The sequence below is a fragment of the Fusarium falciforme genome, chromosome 13, assembly GCF_026873545.1.
Source record: "Fusarium falciforme chromosome 13, complete sequence".
NCBI classification, from domain to species: Eukaryota; Fungi; Ascomycota; class Sordariomycetes; order Hypocreales; family Nectriaceae; genus Fusarium; species Fusarium falciforme.
In genome coordinates, this window is record NC_070556.1 from 130980 (window position 1) to 151490 (window position 20511).

Below are 20511 nucleotides of genomic sequence, written 5' to 3' on the forward strand. Positions count from 1 at the left end.
GGTCAGCATGCTCGGGGCACGTACTCTCTGGATGGTGAACGAGCAGCTGTGTAAGCTCCGGGGGTCTCCGAAAGACTTTGGAGGCATTCCCATAGTTCTCTTCTGCGGCGACTTCCACCAGTTCCGCCCCGTGCAGGAGAGGTCGATCCTGCTCCCCAGTACGGCCATCTCGTGGTTCGAACAGGATTCGTTCCAGGTAGAGCAGAGACACCAACACGACAAGGCTCACGCCCTGTGGAGGAGATTTACTACCGTCGTCATGTTGGACGAACAGGTCCGCGTCGCCGGCGACCCTGAACTGCGAGCTCTGCTGACGCGGATCCGGTTCGGAATCCAGGACCAGTCGGATGTCGATCTCCTCAATGACCGGTGCTACCAAGAAGGCAGGCGGATCCCATGGGAATCGGGCATCACCGTCGTCACGCCGCTCAACAGGAACCGCTGGAACCTCAACCTGGAAGCCACCCTGGCCTTCCAGCGGCAGCACCAAGCAGCACTGCGTATCTTCATATCCGATCACAAGTGGAAGGACGGTCAGCCGATGGAGGAGGAGGCCCTCATGATGCTCAACCATGGCGACGACAGCGCCATCCTGGTACCGGCTATCTTCATGTTCGTCCCGGGCATGCCCGTCGTCGTCAACCAAAACACGCACCAGGGCCTCAAGCTCGTCAACGGGGCCAGCTACACGGCTTTGGAAGTCATCGTCGACAAGTCATTTCCGGGATACCAGGTCTCGGCCGATACCATACTCCACTTCGGGCCACCGGCAGGGATCCTCTTAGCCTCTGAGACGACGGCAGAGTTCCAGTTCGTCGACATGCCGCCCGGGACGATCTTGCTGACGCCGATGAGCATCAGGATAGAGTGCCAGCGGAAACGGCCGTGGCAGCAGCACGACGTCACCCGGAAGGGTTTACCGTGCACGCCAGCATTTGCATGCACCGACTATAAGGTGCAAGGGAGGACACTGCGCCGGGTGGCGTTAGAGCTGCGCGGAACCAGGACGACAAACATCGATGGTAAGGTGGTGCCCAGCCAATGTGACCCATACAGTCTATACGTGCAGCTGTCGCGCTGTCCATCGCTAGACGGGATCATGCTGGTGTCGAAAGCTCGAGAGAGGGACCTAGTCGGTAATAGAATCCCTGCCAATATGGAGGCTGCAGAGGCTAGGCTGGAACTCCTCAGCCAGGAGACAATCAGGGCAGCTCTGAGCTGGCTGAATGGATGACGATGCATCTATGATAAATTAGAATGAAACCGGGATAGAGTGATAGGATAATAAAAGGAAGTCAATAAAATCAAAGTACTCTAATAAAGAAAGAGTGGAATAGTGATATACAATATATATATACATATAAGGGTTGAGTATATATATATGAAGCCTCAAGGGAAGGAGACACGTGAGGAGTAAGGAGTATAATGTGAAGAGATGAGGGCCCCGGGGCGGCTTAAAAAGTTCCCAAGTTTTTTTTTTCAAAGGAGTAGTGATTTTTGACCTATCAGAAGGGAGGTTTTCCTAGGCCAACCAGAGCGAAGGGCTTAAGTTGAGGGGCAACGGCATAAGACCTCTCGTCACTTCGTTCCTCAAGGCAAGGGTGCTGCAGGGGTAGTCGCGGGCGATAGCATTTTAGCTATCGTGATATCACATTTAGCTGAAAAAAAGTGTGATATATATTCATAGTGATATACATCACTTTAGCACTTTAGCACAGTGTGATATCACTTTAGCATATCACAATACGCAAGTCTGACGGTCAGCAAATAGAGCATCTGATTAGATGCTCTATAACCCACGTTTCGAAGACTGAGTTCTTCCCGGCCTTTTACGCCGCCTTCCAAGCCGCTATGATAAAAAGCAATATCAAGGGAGGTTTTAGAGGAGCCGGGCTTGTTCCTCTAGACCCAGAAGCTGTGCTTTCAAAGCTTGATGTGCAGCTACGGACTCCAACACCGGTCGACGAAGAGGCTAGCCTCCCTGACCCTTGGGTCTCAAAGACCCCAAAGACGGTCCTTGAGGCTAGCTCTCAGTCTGAATTTCTGAAAAGACGAGTTGAAAGGCACCAAAGCAGCTCTCCAACATCTATTCTTAATGCGATTGAGTCATTTTCGAAGGGAACGAAGGCAATTATGCATGAGATGGCTTTAATGAAGTCTGAGATCCAGATCCTTCGACAGGCGAACGAAACCCTTAGCAGGCGGTGGAGAGAAAAAAGAGCACGCCTCCGTAATGGAGGAAAGATGACTCTAGATGAGGGTAGGGAAGCAATTGATCAGATGGGTGTTAATATGCAGGGAGTGGCCGAACCGTCGAGAAGTGGTGGTCAAGGAGGGTCGGCGCGAGCGAAGGAAACCCGTTGTGGAACATGCGGCAAGACCGGCCATAATAAAAGAACATGTCAGATAGTTGTTGCGATATCTAGGGAAGAGTATAGTAATTAGCTGCGATTGATCCAATGCTTTATTGTGTTTTTATTCTATAACGTATTCCACAAGCGAGCCGACCGCACAAGCGAGCCGATCATTCAGATTTACACCTTAAATCGCCATTCTAAGAAAATTATAAAAATTCCAAACCAGGCCTAAAATAACTGCAATTCTGAAATGAGGTTAATCAAATACGAAATTATAAAAGAAAACTTTTCTAAATTTTATGTATTTTTATTTATAGAGTTATTAAAAAAAAGCTTATTTGCACTGTGTTTTTTCTGATTTTTATAAATACAAAGTTTAATAACTTAATTAAACATCTAGAAAAAATACTATCTCATGACTTTTCTAATAAGAATTTAAAAATAGTTTTTTTTTTTTTTTTTTTAATTTTTTAATAATTATATTGCCTATTTTAGAAAATCTGATATTGCTATTTTTAGCTGTACAGTAGAGTGATCGGCTCGCTTGTGCGGTCGGCTCGTTTATGGAGTACGTTATTCTATATTGAGGGTCTTAATATTTTTCCGACTCGCTTGTATTTCCGACTCGCTTATTACGTACGTTAAGGTCTTGTATTGAAGGTCTAGGAAAAATGCGCCGCATGCTTATCATGCACGTTACTCTTATCCTTATTAGTGTATTTTAGGTTTTAGTAAGAAATCTCATTAGTCTCTTATAGTGACCGACGTCAGATACTTAGTGAGAGAAAGACAGAGATATTGTATACTTGCAAAGATATTTGTTGACTTCTATGAAGAGGCATGTCGGGAGTCAAAGTCTAGCCAACGCCCTCACCAAAGCTCAATTCAGCGACATTCCAGCGAGCTAGACCCCTTATGTCACCTCATTAAACACACCAGCGCTCAACGTGCACGCCATGAATGCGATCCAACATGTCAAAGTCAAGGCCTTCTTGATGAAAAGCGACGATGATCATGGCAAAATGGTCCAACATCTCCACCCTCCAATCGCCCTCAGGGAATCGCGCGATATGAGGCACAGCCTCTTGCGGGACTAGCGGATCAGCCCAGGTAACGTCAACCTTGTTTGTCGACAACAGACTGTTGGCCAGTTCAAGTCCGGGAGAGTTGGCAAGATGCGACTGCCCTCGCTTGAAGCCAATACCAACGACAAGGACTCGAGGTCGCATTCCGTCCGGTGTCTCTCTGCATAGGCGCTCGACAGCGCGCTGAGCGATGACCCTAGGGCGAGCGTGCATCTTCTCGGCCGCTGCCTGGAGCAGTGGGAAGCTGCTATTAGAGAGCAGATACCATGGGTTGACTGGGATACAGTGTCCTCCAACGCCTAGCCCGGGTGAAAAAGGCTGGTAGCCGAACGGCTTGGTGGATGCGGCTCGACACACCTCGTAGGGGTCGATATTGTGCCCAAGGCAAGCATCAGCCATCTCGTTAGCGTAGGCTATACCGACCATACGCTGGCAGTTCTCATAGAGTTTCATCATCTCAGCGACTTCTGGTCGTGAGACAGGCACGACTTGGTCAAAACTTTGCGAGTAGAATCGTGTAATAGCGTCGAGTGAGCCAGGTACTATATCGTCGAGGCCGGAGACGATTTTAGGAATCAGGTGTGCTGGGGGCTCGATACGGCCAGGGTCAACGCGCTCTGGCGACATGCCCGCAAAGAAACCTCGTTGTTTGGCGAGAGGGCCAAGGATCTCCCTTGTCATGCCAACTGCCACGGAACTCTCAATCACAACAACCGCGCCGGGACGGGCATAGAGGCCGACGGCTGAAAGCGCACTTCGAAGGTATGACGAGTCGATGGCCTTATCGGCAAGCAATAGGGTTGGCACCGAGACTAAGAAGTGAGTGGCATCCGCAATATCAGAGGCCATTGACGTGAACCTCACTCTGCTGCCGGTGGGCTGCTTTTGGGCTAATTGCTGGGTCCGAGCCACCGATATATCGTATCCTAGCACATTATAGCTCCTGGAAAAGATGCCAATGAGATGCTCGCCGACATAGCCAACTCCAATTACAGCCACGAGAGGCTCCGTGTTTGTATCGATCGACTCGGAGATAGCATGGTGGAAAGATTCTTTCTTGATAGTCGTTTCGCTTGGAGGAGTGATGTTGTGGAATTCCCGAGCAGAGAAACTCCATGGCTCAGAGTCCTGCTTGTCACTGATCAAAGGGGGTCCTTGAACTGGGACGCTATGAGGAAGGAATCGCGTCATAATGGTAATGATTGACAAGCACCTAATAGCGAACGATCTGGTAACGAATAAATGGGTTTAGAGTCTAAGATTTCCTGGGATATCAAGAGGGGCTCCGGGTTTAGATATGCAAACATTGACAACCAGGAGAGGGCCACAGCGGGGAACAACGATTCACTTGTAATCACAATATGGTCTATAGATGGCCAGCAGCTCCGTGCCTTCCCCCCGTCCCTACGTTAGCATGGTCGCCAAGCGGTGTCCAATAAGCATTCGTGGTAGTTCATACATGCTCACTTCGATATGGCTTCAGCCCGCATATTGGAAGAATGCCAGTGGGCGGGTGGTTTGAAGAAATGACGCCAATTGACGTCACATATGAAGTGCATCCGGCCTCGCAGGGAAGACCTTTGTCCTAATCTCAACAGAGAATCCAAGGCATACCATCATGAGCCGAGTAGGAACCGCCACCTTCTAACTTAACCGGAAAGACGGCAAGGCTAGAAACTGGGCCCTAGCGGCAACCTTCAAAAGTCCCCTTTCCAAGTCGTAGTTTGGATATGCAACGCTCTTTTGCAAGCTGTGTGTCAAGGAGGATCACTGAGCTTTAGATTGAGCGAAAGTGGCGCGACGGAGACCGGCGGTAGTTCCGGGCAGCCTTGGTAGCCTAATGCGAATGTACTTTCTTCAGAGGATTAGGCTAATGTCATGGCTTGGGGGTGTTCTGATGGTGGTTTCGACTACAGGGCTACGACAAGGGCCTTGGAGACAACGATACGCATGTATTCGGACCCGGTCGGCTCGTTGGGAATGTACTAGGTCTAGCAGGCGGTGTTGCGCCTAAGCGCGCAACATTCGATGTACCGGTACCTGCACCCGCCACGGCACTTTTTATCCCGGCCCCACATCCTCATTAAGCTGGCTGCACGAGGAGACATGATCATGAGTTTGTGTTAGGGGCGAACACCTATTTCCTAATTTTCCACTGCGAATTCCAGCCAAAACCTACCGGCGGCAGGGGTGGGATGCGGGATGTTAGCGCCTTTACTATGTTGCCGTTGCAGCGGTCGATCAGTCGATTGCAAGGAGCCAGGGTGGTCCCACCGGCCCAGCTGTTTCATAATCCCTTAGGGTGAAAGTTTTCAGCCACCGCATAGACAGGCGGACGACCATCAAAGCCACAGCGACGAGGTCCAAGCAAAAAAAAAAAAAAAAAAAAAAACTTCGACGACAAGGCATAGAGTGGACACCGGGCTGGTCTCTTGTCTTTGGGGATTCACCAAAGGCCACCGTGGCGCGTTCCAATGCGGAGGCTTGGCCATCTGCCCAACACACTGGGCCTAGCTGGATATTTCTAAGTAGGTGTCCTGCAAAGTAACTCACCTTGCCCACGTAAATAGACTCTCGTCCCGCTCCTCAGCATCGCTGGTGCTTCTACCCATTGTCTGCCCATATTGCCACTCGTTTGCGTTTGAACTCTCTCAGCCTCTTCAAGCTTTGAGGAGCGCGGCATCACAATGAAGTCCCTCTTGACTCTTACGTTCGCTTGTCTGCTGCTCAACGCCGGCGCTACCCTTGCGGGACGAGCTCTAGCCGCGGATGAGGTCTTCTCCCCAATACATGCCAGATTACAAAAGCGTGCAGAGTGCGGTATGGGGAGTGGATCCTGCCCTAAGGGATCCTGCTGCTCAGGAAGTGGCTTCTGCGGCACGACTGAGGACTATTGCGATGGTTCCAGCTGCCAGTTGGACTACAGCGACTCCTGTGATACTTTGTAAGTCATTTGGCCCCGAAAGACCAGAGAGAGCAGACAGGCGGGGGCAAAGTCGGTAGAGAAGGGCACAGGTAGTGGTACTTGAATGATGGCTAACTGTCGGAATCAGCTTTGGACCTCCGGGGATAAGCACAGAGAGTATTCCTCGACCCAGTCTCGGGAACGTGCCTTACGGTATGTCTGCCTTCTCAGCTTGAAACTGTGGCATGCCGGATTATCGAGACTTACAACGGAATCACAGGCAGTATCATCACGACTTGCATAACTCCTGGCGTGATTGCGCTTACTTTTGACGATGGCCCGTATATTTATACCAACGGGATGCTAGATCTCCTAGACCAGTATGGCGTCAAGGCAACCTTCTTTGTCACTGGTAACAACCGCGGCAAGGGGCACATTGATGACTCGTCTACGCCGTGGCCTACCATATTGAGGCGTATGCACTCTGCAGGCCATCACATTGCCAGCCACACTTGGACTCACCGTAACCTAATTCAGGTTAATAGTACTATCCGCAAGACGGAGATGATCTACAACGAGATGGCCTTCCGTAACCTCTTCGGGTGGATCCCTACTTATATGCGGCCGCCATACTTGGAATGCGATGCGGCGTCTGGCTGCCTCGACCTGATGAAGCAGCTTGGCTACCACGTCGTCAATACGAACCTTGACACTAAGGACTATGAATATGATGGGCCTGACCTAATTCAAATCGCCAAGAACAGATACTCTGCCGGGGTTTCCTCTAACTCAGGCAGCAACAACTACATTGTTCTCGCCCACGACGTCCATGAGCAGACTGTCCATAACCTAACTTCTTATATGATCCAGACGGCTCGGAATCGCGGCTACAAGCTCGTTACTGTGGGTGAATGCCTTGGCGATCCTAAGGAGAACTGGTACCGAACCGTCGGTTCTCAGCCCACCCCAACCCAGGCCTCCACCCAGGTTCCCCAGCCGACAAGCACAACTAAGCCCTTGAATATTTCGCCCGACCAGAGGTGCGGTGGAACCACGGGCTACACCTGCATGAATTCCCGCTTCGGCAACTGCTGCTCTTGGTATGGCTACTGGTGAGTTTTATTCCTTTGACTTTGAAGATGCATGGATTCGGCCTCGATTCTAACTGCGCATGAATATCCGTATGATGTGAATTGCACGAAGGGGGGGGGGTTTCGACCATTGCTAACGCGATGGTTTATCAGCGGCTCGAGCGATGCCTACTGCGGAACTGGCTGCGACTCGGACTTTGGGGAATGCAAGCCGCCCACGGGCAGTATTCAGGACACAACCAACGGCCTCTGTGGATCCACGTTCAAGGCAACCTGTGCCAACTATGGATCCAAGACGTGCTGCTCGCAGTACGGATATTGGTGAGTCCCTCTTTTCCCAGATTAGATCATATGAGATCATTATTGTCGTCGACTGCGTCGTGGGAATGAGATCGAAGCTAACATTGACGGTTTTCTTTTCTCTCCGACAGCGGCAATACTGCTGCTCACTGCAGTACAGGCTGCCAGAAGGACTATGGAGTGTGTATTTGAGACGAGGACGAGGGGACTAAGTGTAACCATATCTTTTGGATTAGCTCAATATTTTTCTTACGCCTGGTGGATAGCTTTGGAATCGTCCAGCGGATTTAGCTCGACTTTGTGCGGGCCGTTTGAATAGCAAATGTTTACTACAACTAGATTGTTTCCGTTCCAAATCGATTCAGCCCAGACAGGACTTCATGAAATTCGTAGCCCTCTGTTTTCTTAGTGCAGGAGAGACGTCTCCTCACTAGCTTTCTGCAAACTCGTGCCATCTTGAAAATTTCTCTCTATGGCCTCTGATTCCGCACCAACCTCCCCATCATCACATGAACACAAATCGCTGAGCCACAGGCAAGAACCGAACGTATCCCGACCGGTTTATGTGGATAAACGGCCAATCCAGACGAAACTGCAGGGAGCCTACATTAGCCCAGCACCACCCGCAGCCAACGTAGGAGAACAGTCCAGCAACGGGGGGTTGTGCCGTGGGCTTCCACTTCTTGCAGGTTGACTGGATGGTAAAGGCATGGCGTCAATGCGTACAGCTTTTGGCTGTTCTATGGAAATAAGTCTGTAGCTGTCACGTTTTCACACGTGTTGCAGTAACAACCAGACGAATGCCTCCACAGCTGGAAGCGCACATCTGCAACGCCCAAAATAGACATTTTCTCCCGAAGTCTGACCAGAAGAAGGACGGATCGCCACCAACTGGTTCAGGTTCAGGTTCTATTCCTGCTCGATTTTAGCCGCCATCTCCCAGCAGATAACGAAAGACACCAGGATGCCTTTTCCACCTATGCACGTGCGGCGCAGAGAGAAGACCCATTGGGAAGAGGTTTGATTGGATGACATGAGAATGACGTTTATTAACCTTCGGATACAGTACGGAGTATGTATTTCCGCTCTCCCCGACCAGGCCGAGCAGGGACGCGGTGGGATCCGCAATGATAGACGTGCCTCGAATTCCGAGCCGGCTACACGCATCATCAAGGAATATACTTCGGCAGAATGCACAACAACGTGACGTTGCCGGTAAGTCTGTGCACATTAGTCGCGGCATCTTTGGTAACAGTAACCCTCAGTGCCCCGCAGAATGCCACCGGATTCTATCACATGCTAATCTCATCTACAGGATGAGTTCTTGACAACCAGATCGGTCTAACTCCGATTCGCCGGTCGAGCGGATGGTCTTGGACCTTGTGGCTTGCGAGCGGCGCGGGCTTGCTCTTGGGTTAAGCTATACTTAGCTGACGGGGTTAATCAGGGGCGGTTTCGTTTCCCACACCCTATCTGAATCTGTCGTACCGGTACTTGTCACAATATTTACCGCACAGACCCCTGCGCAGACGGCTGCAGGTACAGAGATCGAGCCCTCCATCCCGGGCTAGAATAGTGGCAACTGACGAGGCGCCTCTCTCACCATGTTTGGCTCTCATATCATGCATCACACGAGCATCGCCGTACTCAAATCGGGTCTGAGGGTCGCCCATCGTCTGCGCCGTGATCGCGTGGTTGAAGGAGCTATCGCCACTGGCCGTGCGGTGTAACGCATGGCGCGAGATGAGGGTGTTGATCCGATGCCATTTCTGCTCAGTTGTACGAGCGAAAACCTAGCAATTAGGCCTTGAGTCGCCAGATTGAATTCATCCGCCTGAAATAAGGCATGAACGGCTTTGGACAATCTGATCCGGAGAGGCTTGCGCGTCTGTGGCCGCGTTCCGGCCTTGGCTCTAAGATCGTCATTCTTACAATGAAGATTAAGGACTTAAGATCCGCCATCTAACCGTTGAATAGCGACACCGAGCGGCTTCACTGACCTAACCAAGATGGTTTGTTGAGTACTACTTCGTCTAGTTGAATGGGTCGAGATCTTGCACCAACGGCTATGGCGTGTTGATTCTTCTTCGCAGAGCGGACGAAGCCACCGTGCTATACTCCGTTTAGAGACAATAGTTTCCGGTGAGTTTGCTCATCTTGACGAATAAGCCCATGTTCTCGACCCGTACATGACTCCTCTTGACCATGTAGTTCTAAGCCGACAACAACGAAGGTTTTTAGGCTGTGATATTTGCCGTGGACAGTAAACAGCAGTCCAGTCTCTATCGCGGGCCAAGAATCGCGTGGGTTTTAGCGCTGTCTTAACTGCATCTTGTCATGGCGATCCTTGATGCTCTTGTCGACCAAGCTCCGGCCCAGCTTCTAGGGTAGGAAAGAGGCAAACGGCTCATCGGATCCCTAGACCACGTGCGCTAAACGATAACTCAACCCGTCAGTTGTGCTCCATGTTGCTCGGACCGCTTACGATGCGGCATTTGATTTGGATCCATACTATATACTTCGTACCGGAAGCGTATTCGCAATGGCCTGCTGAATAAACCCACATCGTCCACAGACAGGTTCATCTTGAACCGTATCCCTGCCTTGCGCGGAGGCAGGTAAGTGGCTGCGCATAGGTCGCCAAACGGCTGCTGAGCCAAGAGGCTAGTGCAAGTACGTTCCTGTTCTTTTGCGGAGCCTCTCCATCAATCCTGTTATTCCTGACAAATACTCCCTTATCTTTCCACGCGGGCCCCTTCTAGATAGCCCCAGTGGCACGGACGAACTTGTAGAGCATGCAGCATTAACTTCCCCCTGAATGAAAGCCCACAACCCTAAGAACGGTGATGATGACAACTGGTGTAAGGATTTGTGGTTTCAACGAGCCCGAAAGCGGGGACTGGGTGCCATGCACGGTTGGGAACGTTGCAGCACCACGACGAGGGAGAGGTCTCTTGGTTCCCGGTGGACACACTCCTTCGCGCGATGCCGCAGCCTAGACCCTACTATACCTTCAATCCCCCCCGATGTTTCCTCCTATTCACCTTGGTTTTTCTTGCTCTTCTCTTGCCTCGTGACTCACTTGAGCCTGCCGTTCGTATGTTTGGTTTCCCGAAAGTGAATCATCCCCTTATTTTCATAACATTGTCCGTCGTTTGTCCGTCGTTTGTTCTCGTTGTCGCTTGCTGCCCAACCTCGTCTTCCGCTTACGTTATCGTGGCGCTCTCTCCCTCTTTACACGCACTCAACCATCTTACTCGTTCCGTCGGCCACTTGTTGTGGCGGTCACTTATTCTGGACCCCCTTGGGTATCTACACTCGTTTCGAAAGCATTCCTCCCGCCTAGGATTCGGGATTATTGCAATGAGTTCATTACAATTGCCTACTCGCAATGGCGAGCCATCCTCATCTTCTGAGCCAGTCAACAAGGTGACGCCTGAGGAGGGATCTCACCCTTCTGTCTCCTTCCACCAGGTGTCACAGTATCCAAGAAGACCTGATGGGACCGGCACTCCAGATTCGGTGGGTACTTCTTCCATTTTTTTTTTTTTTTTTTTTTTTTTAGAATCTCAGATCTTGTGCCACGAGTTATTACTAACGTTATTTTTAGTCCATGATTCGGGGCATCAATGGCAATTTTCATCCTGGGGCGCAGACTCCGCGCTCAGCCGCGACCAACGCATCGTGGCGTATCCAGGGCGGTACGGAGTCGAATCTTTCTTTCACCTCATCCATATTGCAAGAAGAAGCGAAGCTGCGCTGGGACTCGGATAAAGAGCTCAAAAAGATGTCAAAGAGCATGCTTATGCTCCAGAAATGGAGCCTTATCCTTGGCCTCGTTATGCTCAACGGCGCCCTCATTTATACTGGATGGAAGTACTACCAGGTGTACTACTTCTTTCTTGTTCTGCTGAGCTCCAATACTGTGCTCCAGTCTACCATGTGTATATGCATTATACTACATTGGTTCTGCACCCGCATTCTCTGCTTCTTCTGGCGACCCAATGAGATTATTCCTGGCGAGCCAGAAAAGTTGGTCATGTTACTTCCGTGCTATAACGAGACGTACGAGGAGTTAACGCGGTCACTCGACTCTTTGATTGCGCAGAAGAATATCGAGAGCCACCCGCGCATACTCTTCATTGTCGTGGACGGAAATGTTCGTGGCCCTGGTATGGAAAAGACAACTCAGGACTATCTGTTTGAGGATATCTTGGAACCAGGCCTATCTCGGTACTTTGAGAACGGCTACCGCGCTCGTGACGGCCTTTTTATGCCTGTCAAGACTCAAACCGGATACTATAAGGGCACCCCTTACATCCTTATCAGCAAGCGCTACAATCAAGGCAAGCGTGATAGTCTCTGCTTTGCGCGATCATTTCTATACCATTTTAAGCAGCGCTCTGAGAACATTGTCACCATGTTCAACAATGACCTTTTTGAGTACATCGGCAACAACCTTATTCAAGCCGGCCTCAACGATGTTACCTACCTCTGCGGCATGGATGCTGATACCGTTTTCGATGAGTTCTGCATGTGGGAAATGATCAAGGAGATCCGCAAGAACCCCAAGCTCATCGGAGTTTGTGGTCACGTCTGTGTCGATTTTGAGGGTCATAACTGGGGTTGGTGGTCGCTATACCAGTCTGTTGAGTACTCCCAAACTCAGGGTCTCCGTCGCATGTTCCAGTCGCGGATTACCGGGAAAGTTAACTGCCTGCCCGGGTGTTGTCAGCTCATTCGCGTTGATGAGTCCACGTTTGGCGATGCCGTACTCCGCGAGCGCTTTGGCTATTGCCCCAAGCCGAATGATATCATGACCCAACATATCATGGGTAACTATTCTGAGGATAGTATCCATGCCTCTATCATTTTCAGTCTTTTCCCCGGTAAGCAGACCGCCCAGGCTCTTCGCGCCAAGGCTATGACGATCGTCCCCCAAAACTGGAAGGTCTTCCTCTCTCAGCGCAAACGTTGGGCTCTTGGCAGTATCTCCAACGAGTTTGTCATGATCTTCCGGCCGGGCATTATCCTTATCGAGAGGTTACAGAGTATCATCGCTTGCGTAACCTGGGCTATCACACCCTTCATCATCGCAGCCTTTATCGAGCTCATCATGGTTTTTGCCAAACGAGGCAGAGAAGTGATGGAGGACCCGGTCTTCCTTGGTCTTATATGCGTTTTGTTCTTCCGCTACGTAAGTCTATAGCCTTGCTTCTCGCTTTGATTCCCCACAGACCATAGCCATTTAGTATCATGGCCTGAGGTCGCCACGTGGGGTGTCGTCTTTACCTAACCTTATAGCTGACGGAGATTCGATAGTTCTATTCCTTCTGCATTGGCTTCTGGCTGCCACGGAACAACTTTGAACGCGCCCAATATTTTGTGGGTTACGTCCTGCACATATTCATATCCCCATTCATGAATATTATCATCTTAGTTTACTCTCTTTTTCACTCCGATGACTTCAAGTGGGGAAAGACCCGAGAAACCATCCGCGATAGTAAAGAGAAGGACGGTGACGATGTCGGTGGCCGGGGTACACACTAATGTCAACTTTTACCATGCGATACCCCTCCCCGGTAAGACCCCTCTTCCGGTAAGCAGAAAAAAAATATTTCCCCATCCCCTTGAAATGCGTAAGGTGCATTTTGTGTACCGACAAGGGTCCAGTCCAATTAAAATGGCGGAAATCAGAGGTACTTCATTTCCCACCTATTTTAGCCTATGATAGAAGTCCCAACAATCCTGCGAGTTACAAAGAGCAACATCACACGTATCACAGCCCCAAGCCGATTGCATACGCCTCCTGATGTTATTCCCACTTATGTTATGCCCTCGGCCCTGCCGCACTTCGTCAAATCTGATGCCCTTGCACGCAAGGCAAGCCGCCCGTTTCCCCCGCCGGACGAGATTATGCTGTGAAATAGGCGTAAATGTGTCGCCTGACCGAAATCTCTGCCTGGCTCCAGCCTGCACCCCGTACCGGCGGATGAGGCTATTCATAAGTGCTTGCCGCCACTTCCCTTGGTGCTTAAAATGAGCCCAATTTACTATATGATGTGACTATATGATGTAGCTATTCGTGATAGCTATATCCAAGAGGAAGGCCCACGCGATAACCCTCCAGCTGCCCTTTCGTATGCGATGATCATAGTAAAAATAAGAGCGAAGTTAGTCTCCGATATCAATTGCTGAGCGAAAACTGCCCGTATTTGGCAGGGTTAGGCCTAGAATTATGCCTCTTTCGAGTTCTCTTCCACCTCTAAACCTGGGGGTGGGTGTCCGTGCACCCTCCTCACTCCCAAACCCTTAAAATCCCCCCTTCAAACCTGGGGGTAAGTGTCCGTGCTCACTTATCACTCCTCAAAACTCTCAAAATATCAATCATCTCACCCCCGGGTTTGACTGTCCGTGCCCACCCACTCTTAATTCTTATTCGCCAACTCTCATCATACCATCTGAGTGCTCTTCTTTCACTCCTATCAACATCCAATCCATTGCAATCCAGTAGTCCAGTAGTCCAGTAGTCCCTCCCTCCACAACTCACCACACTCATCATCCCCCCGCCAATTAAATTAAGCAATCAATCAATCCCCTCCATTCTCATATTTCCCAATAAAACACACACACACACACGTCTTCATCATATCTTACCTTCCTCTTCTTCTTTCCCTCTACCTTCCACCCCGCCTGCCTCTATAGCTCCTTTACTATAATCATAATCTCATGCTATTTTCCCATATTCACTACCCTATACCATCCAGAAATATGAAACGCTTCTCCGACTGCATTTCTGACCACCAGACCCAGCCCGCCTCCAAGCGATATCGACCAACCCATAATAACCCATCTTCCCCTGATCATCATCATCATCACCATCAGCCATCAACTCCATCCCCGCCCGCATCTGATCCCCCGCCTGGCCCACCCGCTGGTCCATCCACTGGCCACCAACAACAACCGTCCTCCAACTCTACCAAACCGCCGAAGCCTTCTCCGCCGTCATTCACAGAGATCGACTCACTGAGAAGGCAGGCCGAACCATACCGCCTTGCCATTGCCGAGTTTCCCATCGACCTCCTCACATCCTCGTGGTCTCGCGGCAGCAACAGACCCCTCGACCGTAATCATGTCGCCCACCTTTGTCGCTCGTTCCGCCACGGGAATCTCGCCCGTCGAGCTGAGGAGAATTACATCCAGGTCACCTGCAGTGCAGCCGCCGTCGACAGCATCATCAGTACCATTGCCGCAACAGATCGTCATCCCCATCATCATCATGATCTGACCAAACATCACCATGTACTGTCATTTAGGCACTGGGCCGACGTCAACGACGAGAAACCTGAGCTCATGGCCGGCCAGCATCGCATTGAAGCATTGCGAGACTACATAAAGCAAACTGGTTCTGGCTCAGATGATCTATGGTGGGTCTGTGAGTTTTATGATAAGGGTGCGTCTTTACTGTCATCATCATCATCGTCATCATCAGGTCGAAGTAAATATGATGCTGACTAACCTTAATCTTCTCTCAAACCACAGACGCTCTCCCCGTCGAGTTAGACATCAAGCTCCGCGTCAACCGTCGTGACCTTACTCTGCCCGACAGTCATGGCCAGATCTGGCTGCAGCTCGCCTCCGCCTCCGACCGAGATCCTACCCTTTTTTCCCCTCAGAAAAACAAGAACAAACGAGCTCTCGAGAAAAGGATGCTAGATATTCTTTGCCTCCGTAGTGAGACCCGCTTTCCCATCAGCAGACTTGTCACCCTGTGGAAGAATGAGAGATGGAGGCCCATGATCACCCGCTGGTGCAGAACTCAGATAGGGAGGGCAACCTTTAACATCTCCATATGGGATCGTATGGCCAGCTACAGAATCGATGACGTGAGTGACTCTTCTTGCACCTACCAAGTATTCAAGTCGGGAACGCGCCCCATTCCCGCTTCTGCGCCAATCACCTGTCCCCAACCATCCTTGTCTACTACCACCTCGGGAACGGGGCCCGTTCCCAAAATCCAGCTCATTACCCCAAATTATCAGGGATCATCTGGGAATGGGGCCCGTTTTCCCTAGTGACACTAATCCAGCCAATCATCATTCTGTTCAAGTCCAGAGTAGGCATAGAAGCCATCGCGGCAGTTAGGTAGACCCTGCAAGGGAGCAAGGGATCCCTACCTATGCCCTCCCCTTTTCTCTCTATAGGAGGTAAGTCAGAGAGAGAAGGGAGCCCTCCTTCCTAAACAGCCCAATATCGAGTAGCAATCCTCTTCCTAGTCAACTATCCTCTTCGCCAAAGTGAACGATGATTGAGCAGCTCGACTGCCTCGGACTTTACCTCAACCAGCCAGAGCCGGCGATCCTATGCATTCAATGCAAGTTCGCCCTCAAGGCCGATGGAGACCGTGTCTCGCGGCACCTCGGAGAGCGGCATGGCATCTCCAAGCTGGCTCGTCGAGGGCTTGGCCCATTCATCCGAACCCTTCGCCTTCCAGACCCAAAGACACTGCCAGTGCGGTCGGATGGCTCTTCACCCCACCCTCACCTCCGCATCCAGCAGGGCGCCGCCTGCAGGCATTGCGGGCTCCGATCGACTAGCCTCGAGGTTCTCTCTCGGCACTTAAAGAAAGTCTATCCCCAGGATATCCAGCATAGCAGAGGACGCGGCTTCCCTGAGAGTCACTGGCTGCAGGACCATATCCTAGACCGACTTACAATCACGTGCCAAAAGTCTGGAATCGCCTCACGGCAACCCCACTTTCTGCGAAAGTCGCTCATCAATCCCTTCTTCTTTGACCTCCAGAATTAATAGCAAAATGGCTTCTGAATCAGGCTCTTTTGGCCCTGAAATAAGCGCTGATCGCGAATCCAACCATGAATTTACTCCCGAGCAAAGGGCTGCGATAATGGCCGAGCTACGTGCCGGCAAACCTCAGAAGGAGGTTGCCGCCAATTTCGGCACAACGCAAGGCACGATCTCTAAGACAAAGAGACGCTGGGAAAACCACCATAACCTGCGATCGAGGCCCCGAAAAGGGCGTCCAAAGAAGCTCTCGGCATTGCAGATTGTACGGATTAATTCATATATTAACCGGCATCGCGATCTCACATGGCGAGATGTATTAATTGAGCTAGAGTTAGATGTCTCTATTCGCACCTTGAAGCGCCGTCTTCACAGCCATTGGCGCCGCAAATGGCGGTCAAGAAGACGGATCCAGCTATCAGAAGAAGACGCAAAAGAGGGGCTCAAACACTGTCAATTTTGGATACATCATCTTGATGATTATATCAAGGTATGAGGCATCAAAGATAGAGCCTTTTTTCCTCGTTGATACCTCTCGCAGATCTGCTTTACCGACGAAGTCACAGTTCAAAATGCGCCCAATAACCCCGACGGCTGGGTCTTCCGACGCCCTGATGAGAAGTATAGAAAGGATTTAGTGAATACCCAGTCTCATGGAAAGCCTCGTCTGTCAATTATGATGTGGGGAGGCATCGCCGAAGCAAGAAGAACGCATATCATCGCGATGACAAGAGATCAGCTGGCCAAGAGGAAGGGATACTCATCCTGGAGCTATAGGAAGGCCCTGACAGAAGGTCTCCTTCCTTTCCTCCAAGCTTCGAAGACTGCACCCTCGATATGTCCGATTACGAAGTAACGAGGCTGATAGGAAGCTGCTGATTAAATGGATCCAAGAAGCGTGGGAGGCCTTGCCTGACCGACTGATTTTGAAGCTGACGACTTCGGCACGCAACAGGCTGCGCGCCTGTATCCGTGCGCGCGGATGGTATACCAAATATTAATCTACAGAATCAGGGCTTCAAAATGGTATAGCTTTTATTTTAATATAACCTCAATTTATTGCGGAAATGCAGAGTGAAGATGAAGGTTGAAAATGAGGTGTGTAAGTGGTGGGTGGGGCGATTCCAGACTTTTGGCCTTTAATTTTAGAGAATGAATCCACGACTTCCACAGTATTGACCAATATGTTGACTTCAATCCAAGTCAATGTCAATCCACGAAACCTGTTGTTATGTATTCAATCCATCTATGGTTGGCGCCGTCTAGGCGCACAGGTCCGTACAGTCACAGGCCGGGAGTCCATGTATGTATGTATGTATATTTTATTACGCCCAGAAGAACTAATCTCATAGGGCCCAGCGCTGCCCATAAATCAAATGCAATCAAACAAACCGCCAAATAAATCAATCGAATATGCCAAAATCTTATTTCAAATCAAACAAATACAAAATCCCGGATTTGAAATGCCATTTGATATATTTGATATGTGACACGAGGTTGAGGTCCGACTGGCTGCTGAGTGAGCTTACCCGGAACCTGGTGTGGCAGAATCCGATCAGTGGCCTGGCCAATCAGAGCCATTGCCACAGTTGTTATTAGTGCGCTACCTTTAAATCTTACTCTAAATGAGCTAGAGACAAAGTAGCTTCTTAATTTCCCTGCTGTTCGTCCCCACTTCAGTAGACCGCGTCTTTGGCAGTTTGTTGTCGCAGTGTAGGCATGATCTTCACGGCCTCATGAAACAACTGCGTTAGTAATCTAGCTGTACCGGTATGCTATAAGTAGCTCTGCGGGATGGAGTACCCCGCACAAAGAGACAACTTCAGACAACAATCAATCAACACATTGCTGCTGCTCATTATCGTTTACCTGACCCTTGATCTTTTTAGCACGCTCAGTGCGACATTTGTTTACTCCTTCCGACGCGTGCTAGCAGCTCTGATGGACGTCCAAGCTAACGGAACCCCACGGCATCATGCTTCCTTCTCCACCCTCCGCCTTTGCTCTTCTCCGACCGCCGAGGAACTTGGCGAGTCAGTTTGAATCGACGACGCAGACGGCATTGCCAGATCATCCTACCGTTATAGATCTCCCGCAAGCTATATGGAGGAACAAACGATATGTTGTGGAAGAGTCCTTGTCTTAAAAGAGCTCAAAGGGCCGGAAGAACTGGACCAAGCGCCATGGATTTTTTCTTGTTGAAGTTGACGCTAACGACAGCCCGTTGAACCCTTATTGGGTCTGTCGTTTGTGCGATGCAAAAGGGCTAGCCCGAGTTCTTCGCCGCTGCTGCTACCAGTTCAGTAGCTGACCACCTCCGCAAGTATGAGAATGAGATATCGCGAGCTTGAGCAACATTGACCATATGCAGATCCCACAGGATCTTCGAGAGCAGCCAAAACGCCGACACAGACCCGTCAACCGACGATTCTGGCCGTCCCAAGCGACGGCGCTTGCAGTACAGCGCCGTGCCGCGGGTCAGGGTCAGGATGATCCGGGAACTGAGCCTGGGGCTTCTGATCAACACCGATGTTCCCTTTTCTTTCTTTACCGATCCCTTTTTCGAACAGCTGGCCTGGCAGCTTGACCCTCATCTGTCTAGCCAGGTACCGTGGAGCCGGCAATCGATGAGCCGTCTGTTAGATGACATATACAAGTGCAAGAGGAATAGGGCCAAGCAGGAGCTTTTAGGTGCCCTCACCAAAATCCATCTCGGGTTTGACCTGTGGACCTCGCCTAATCGGCACGCTATCATGGCGGTTACTGCTTACTTTCTTGACCGCCAAGGCAAGCACTAGTCGCGCCTACTGGCACTTCGACGCCAGCTCGGGTGCCATAGCGGTAACAACCTCGCCGTAACGCTTTCACGAGTTGTACGGGAATTCGAGATAGAGGGTTGAGTTGGGACAGTGATCTCGGATAACGTATCCTCGAACGATAACTGTCTCGAAAACTTCTACGGAAGCCTCAACGTAGAGATGGGACCGGCGGACATCCGGGCCAGACGTATGCGCTGCTATAGACATATCTTAAACCTGGTTGCTCGTGCGTTCCTCTACGGCGAAGATTTCGAGGCTTTCGAGGCCAAATAGCAGGTTTTTGACCTTCTCGGCCCGCACGAGGATGACCTACGTCATTGGAGAAAGAAAGGGCTAGTGGGAAAACTCCACAATATTGTCCAGTTCATCAGGTCGTCCCTCAGAGGTATGAGCTCTTTAAGAGGATCTCACGCGAGAACGATAAAGCACAAGAATATCTCTTAGCGAGTGAGTCAACGGCGGAGCTCGAGGCAGCCATGAACAACGACACGAGATAGAATTCCACTTATCTTATGATCTCTCGAGCACTCGTCAAGCAGGGAGATATTAGGGCGTTCTTGGTCTATCCAGACGTGGAGAGATGGCTACCCGAGGCCGACACATGGAAGGGAGATGACTGGAGGCTTTTGGAAGAAGTGAAAATATCCTAGAGCCATTCTATCTGCAGACCATGAGAACGCAGGGGTGGGGCAGTGAGGGAGGTAATAGACGGCTTTGGGAGGTGATGACAGGCATGGAATACTTGCTGGAACACTTGGAAGATCGGAAGCTGTTCTATCAGGCTGCCCCAGACGAGGCAGCAGGGGAGAACACCAACTCGCAGGTTCAGCTGCCCCGAGGGCAACCAGACCGAAATCGGCAGCTTCCTTCTCGGTCCAGGGACTACGAGATGGACATTATATATCCGCGAAAGTCAACGGAAAGCACTTTGTCGGGTCGTGGCTTGGCACAATATGATGGATCAGACAAGCCATCAGGATTATCGGGAATTAACGACATCAGAAAGGATTATCGACGCTATCTGAGACTCTCAATCATCACCGCCTGGCAGAAATTCAATGAGTACTACACCAAGCTTAGAGAGTCGCTATTATTTGTTGCATCCATCATCCTCCATCCATCACTCGGCATGAGCTACCTAGAGGTGAATTA

The 20511-nt window shown here is 50.5% G+C and overlaps 4 protein-coding genes across 4 annotated transcripts; 3 read left to right on the forward strand and 1 right to left on the reverse strand.

The window, feature by feature from the left end:
- Positions 1-3283: 3283 nt before the first annotated feature.
- On the reverse strand, positions 3284-4633 carry NCS54_01464200 (Hypothetical protein; the record flags this gene model as incomplete). The annotated part of the gene is made up of 1 exon (XM_053159780.1): positions 3284-4633. One exon carries the CDS (start codon positions 4631-4633, stop codon positions 3284-3286), a length of 1350 nt encoding a protein of 449 aa, XP_053015755.1.
- A 1496-nt stretch (positions 4634-6129) lies between these two features.
- NCS54_01464300 (Hypothetical protein) lies at positions 6130-7763 on the forward strand (the record flags this gene model as incomplete). Its single annotated transcript, XM_053159781.1, has 4 exons — positions 6130-6386; positions 6496-6560; positions 6628-7459; positions 7592-7763. The coding sequence occupies 4 exons, from the start codon at positions 6130-6132 to the stop codon at positions 7761-7763; spliced, it is 1326 nt and encodes a 441-aa protein (XP_053015756.1).
- A 3338-nt stretch (positions 7764-11101) lies between these two features.
- Positions 11102-13288, forward strand: NCS54_01464400 (Chitin synthase; the record flags this gene model as incomplete). The annotated part of the gene is made up of 3 exons (XM_053159782.1): positions 11102-11260; positions 11349-12935; positions 13061-13288. The coding sequence occupies 3 exons, from the start codon at positions 11102-11104 to the stop codon at positions 13286-13288; spliced, it is 1974 nt and encodes a 657-aa protein (XP_053015757.1).
- Positions 13289-16042: 2754 nt separating this feature from the next.
- Positions 16043-16546, forward strand: NCS54_01464500 (Hypothetical protein; the record flags this gene model as incomplete). The annotated part of the gene is made up of 1 exon (XM_053159783.1): positions 16043-16546. One exon carries the CDS (start codon positions 16043-16045, stop codon positions 16544-16546), a length of 504 nt encoding a protein of 167 aa, XP_053015758.1.
- Positions 16547-20511: the final 3965 nt, after the last annotated feature.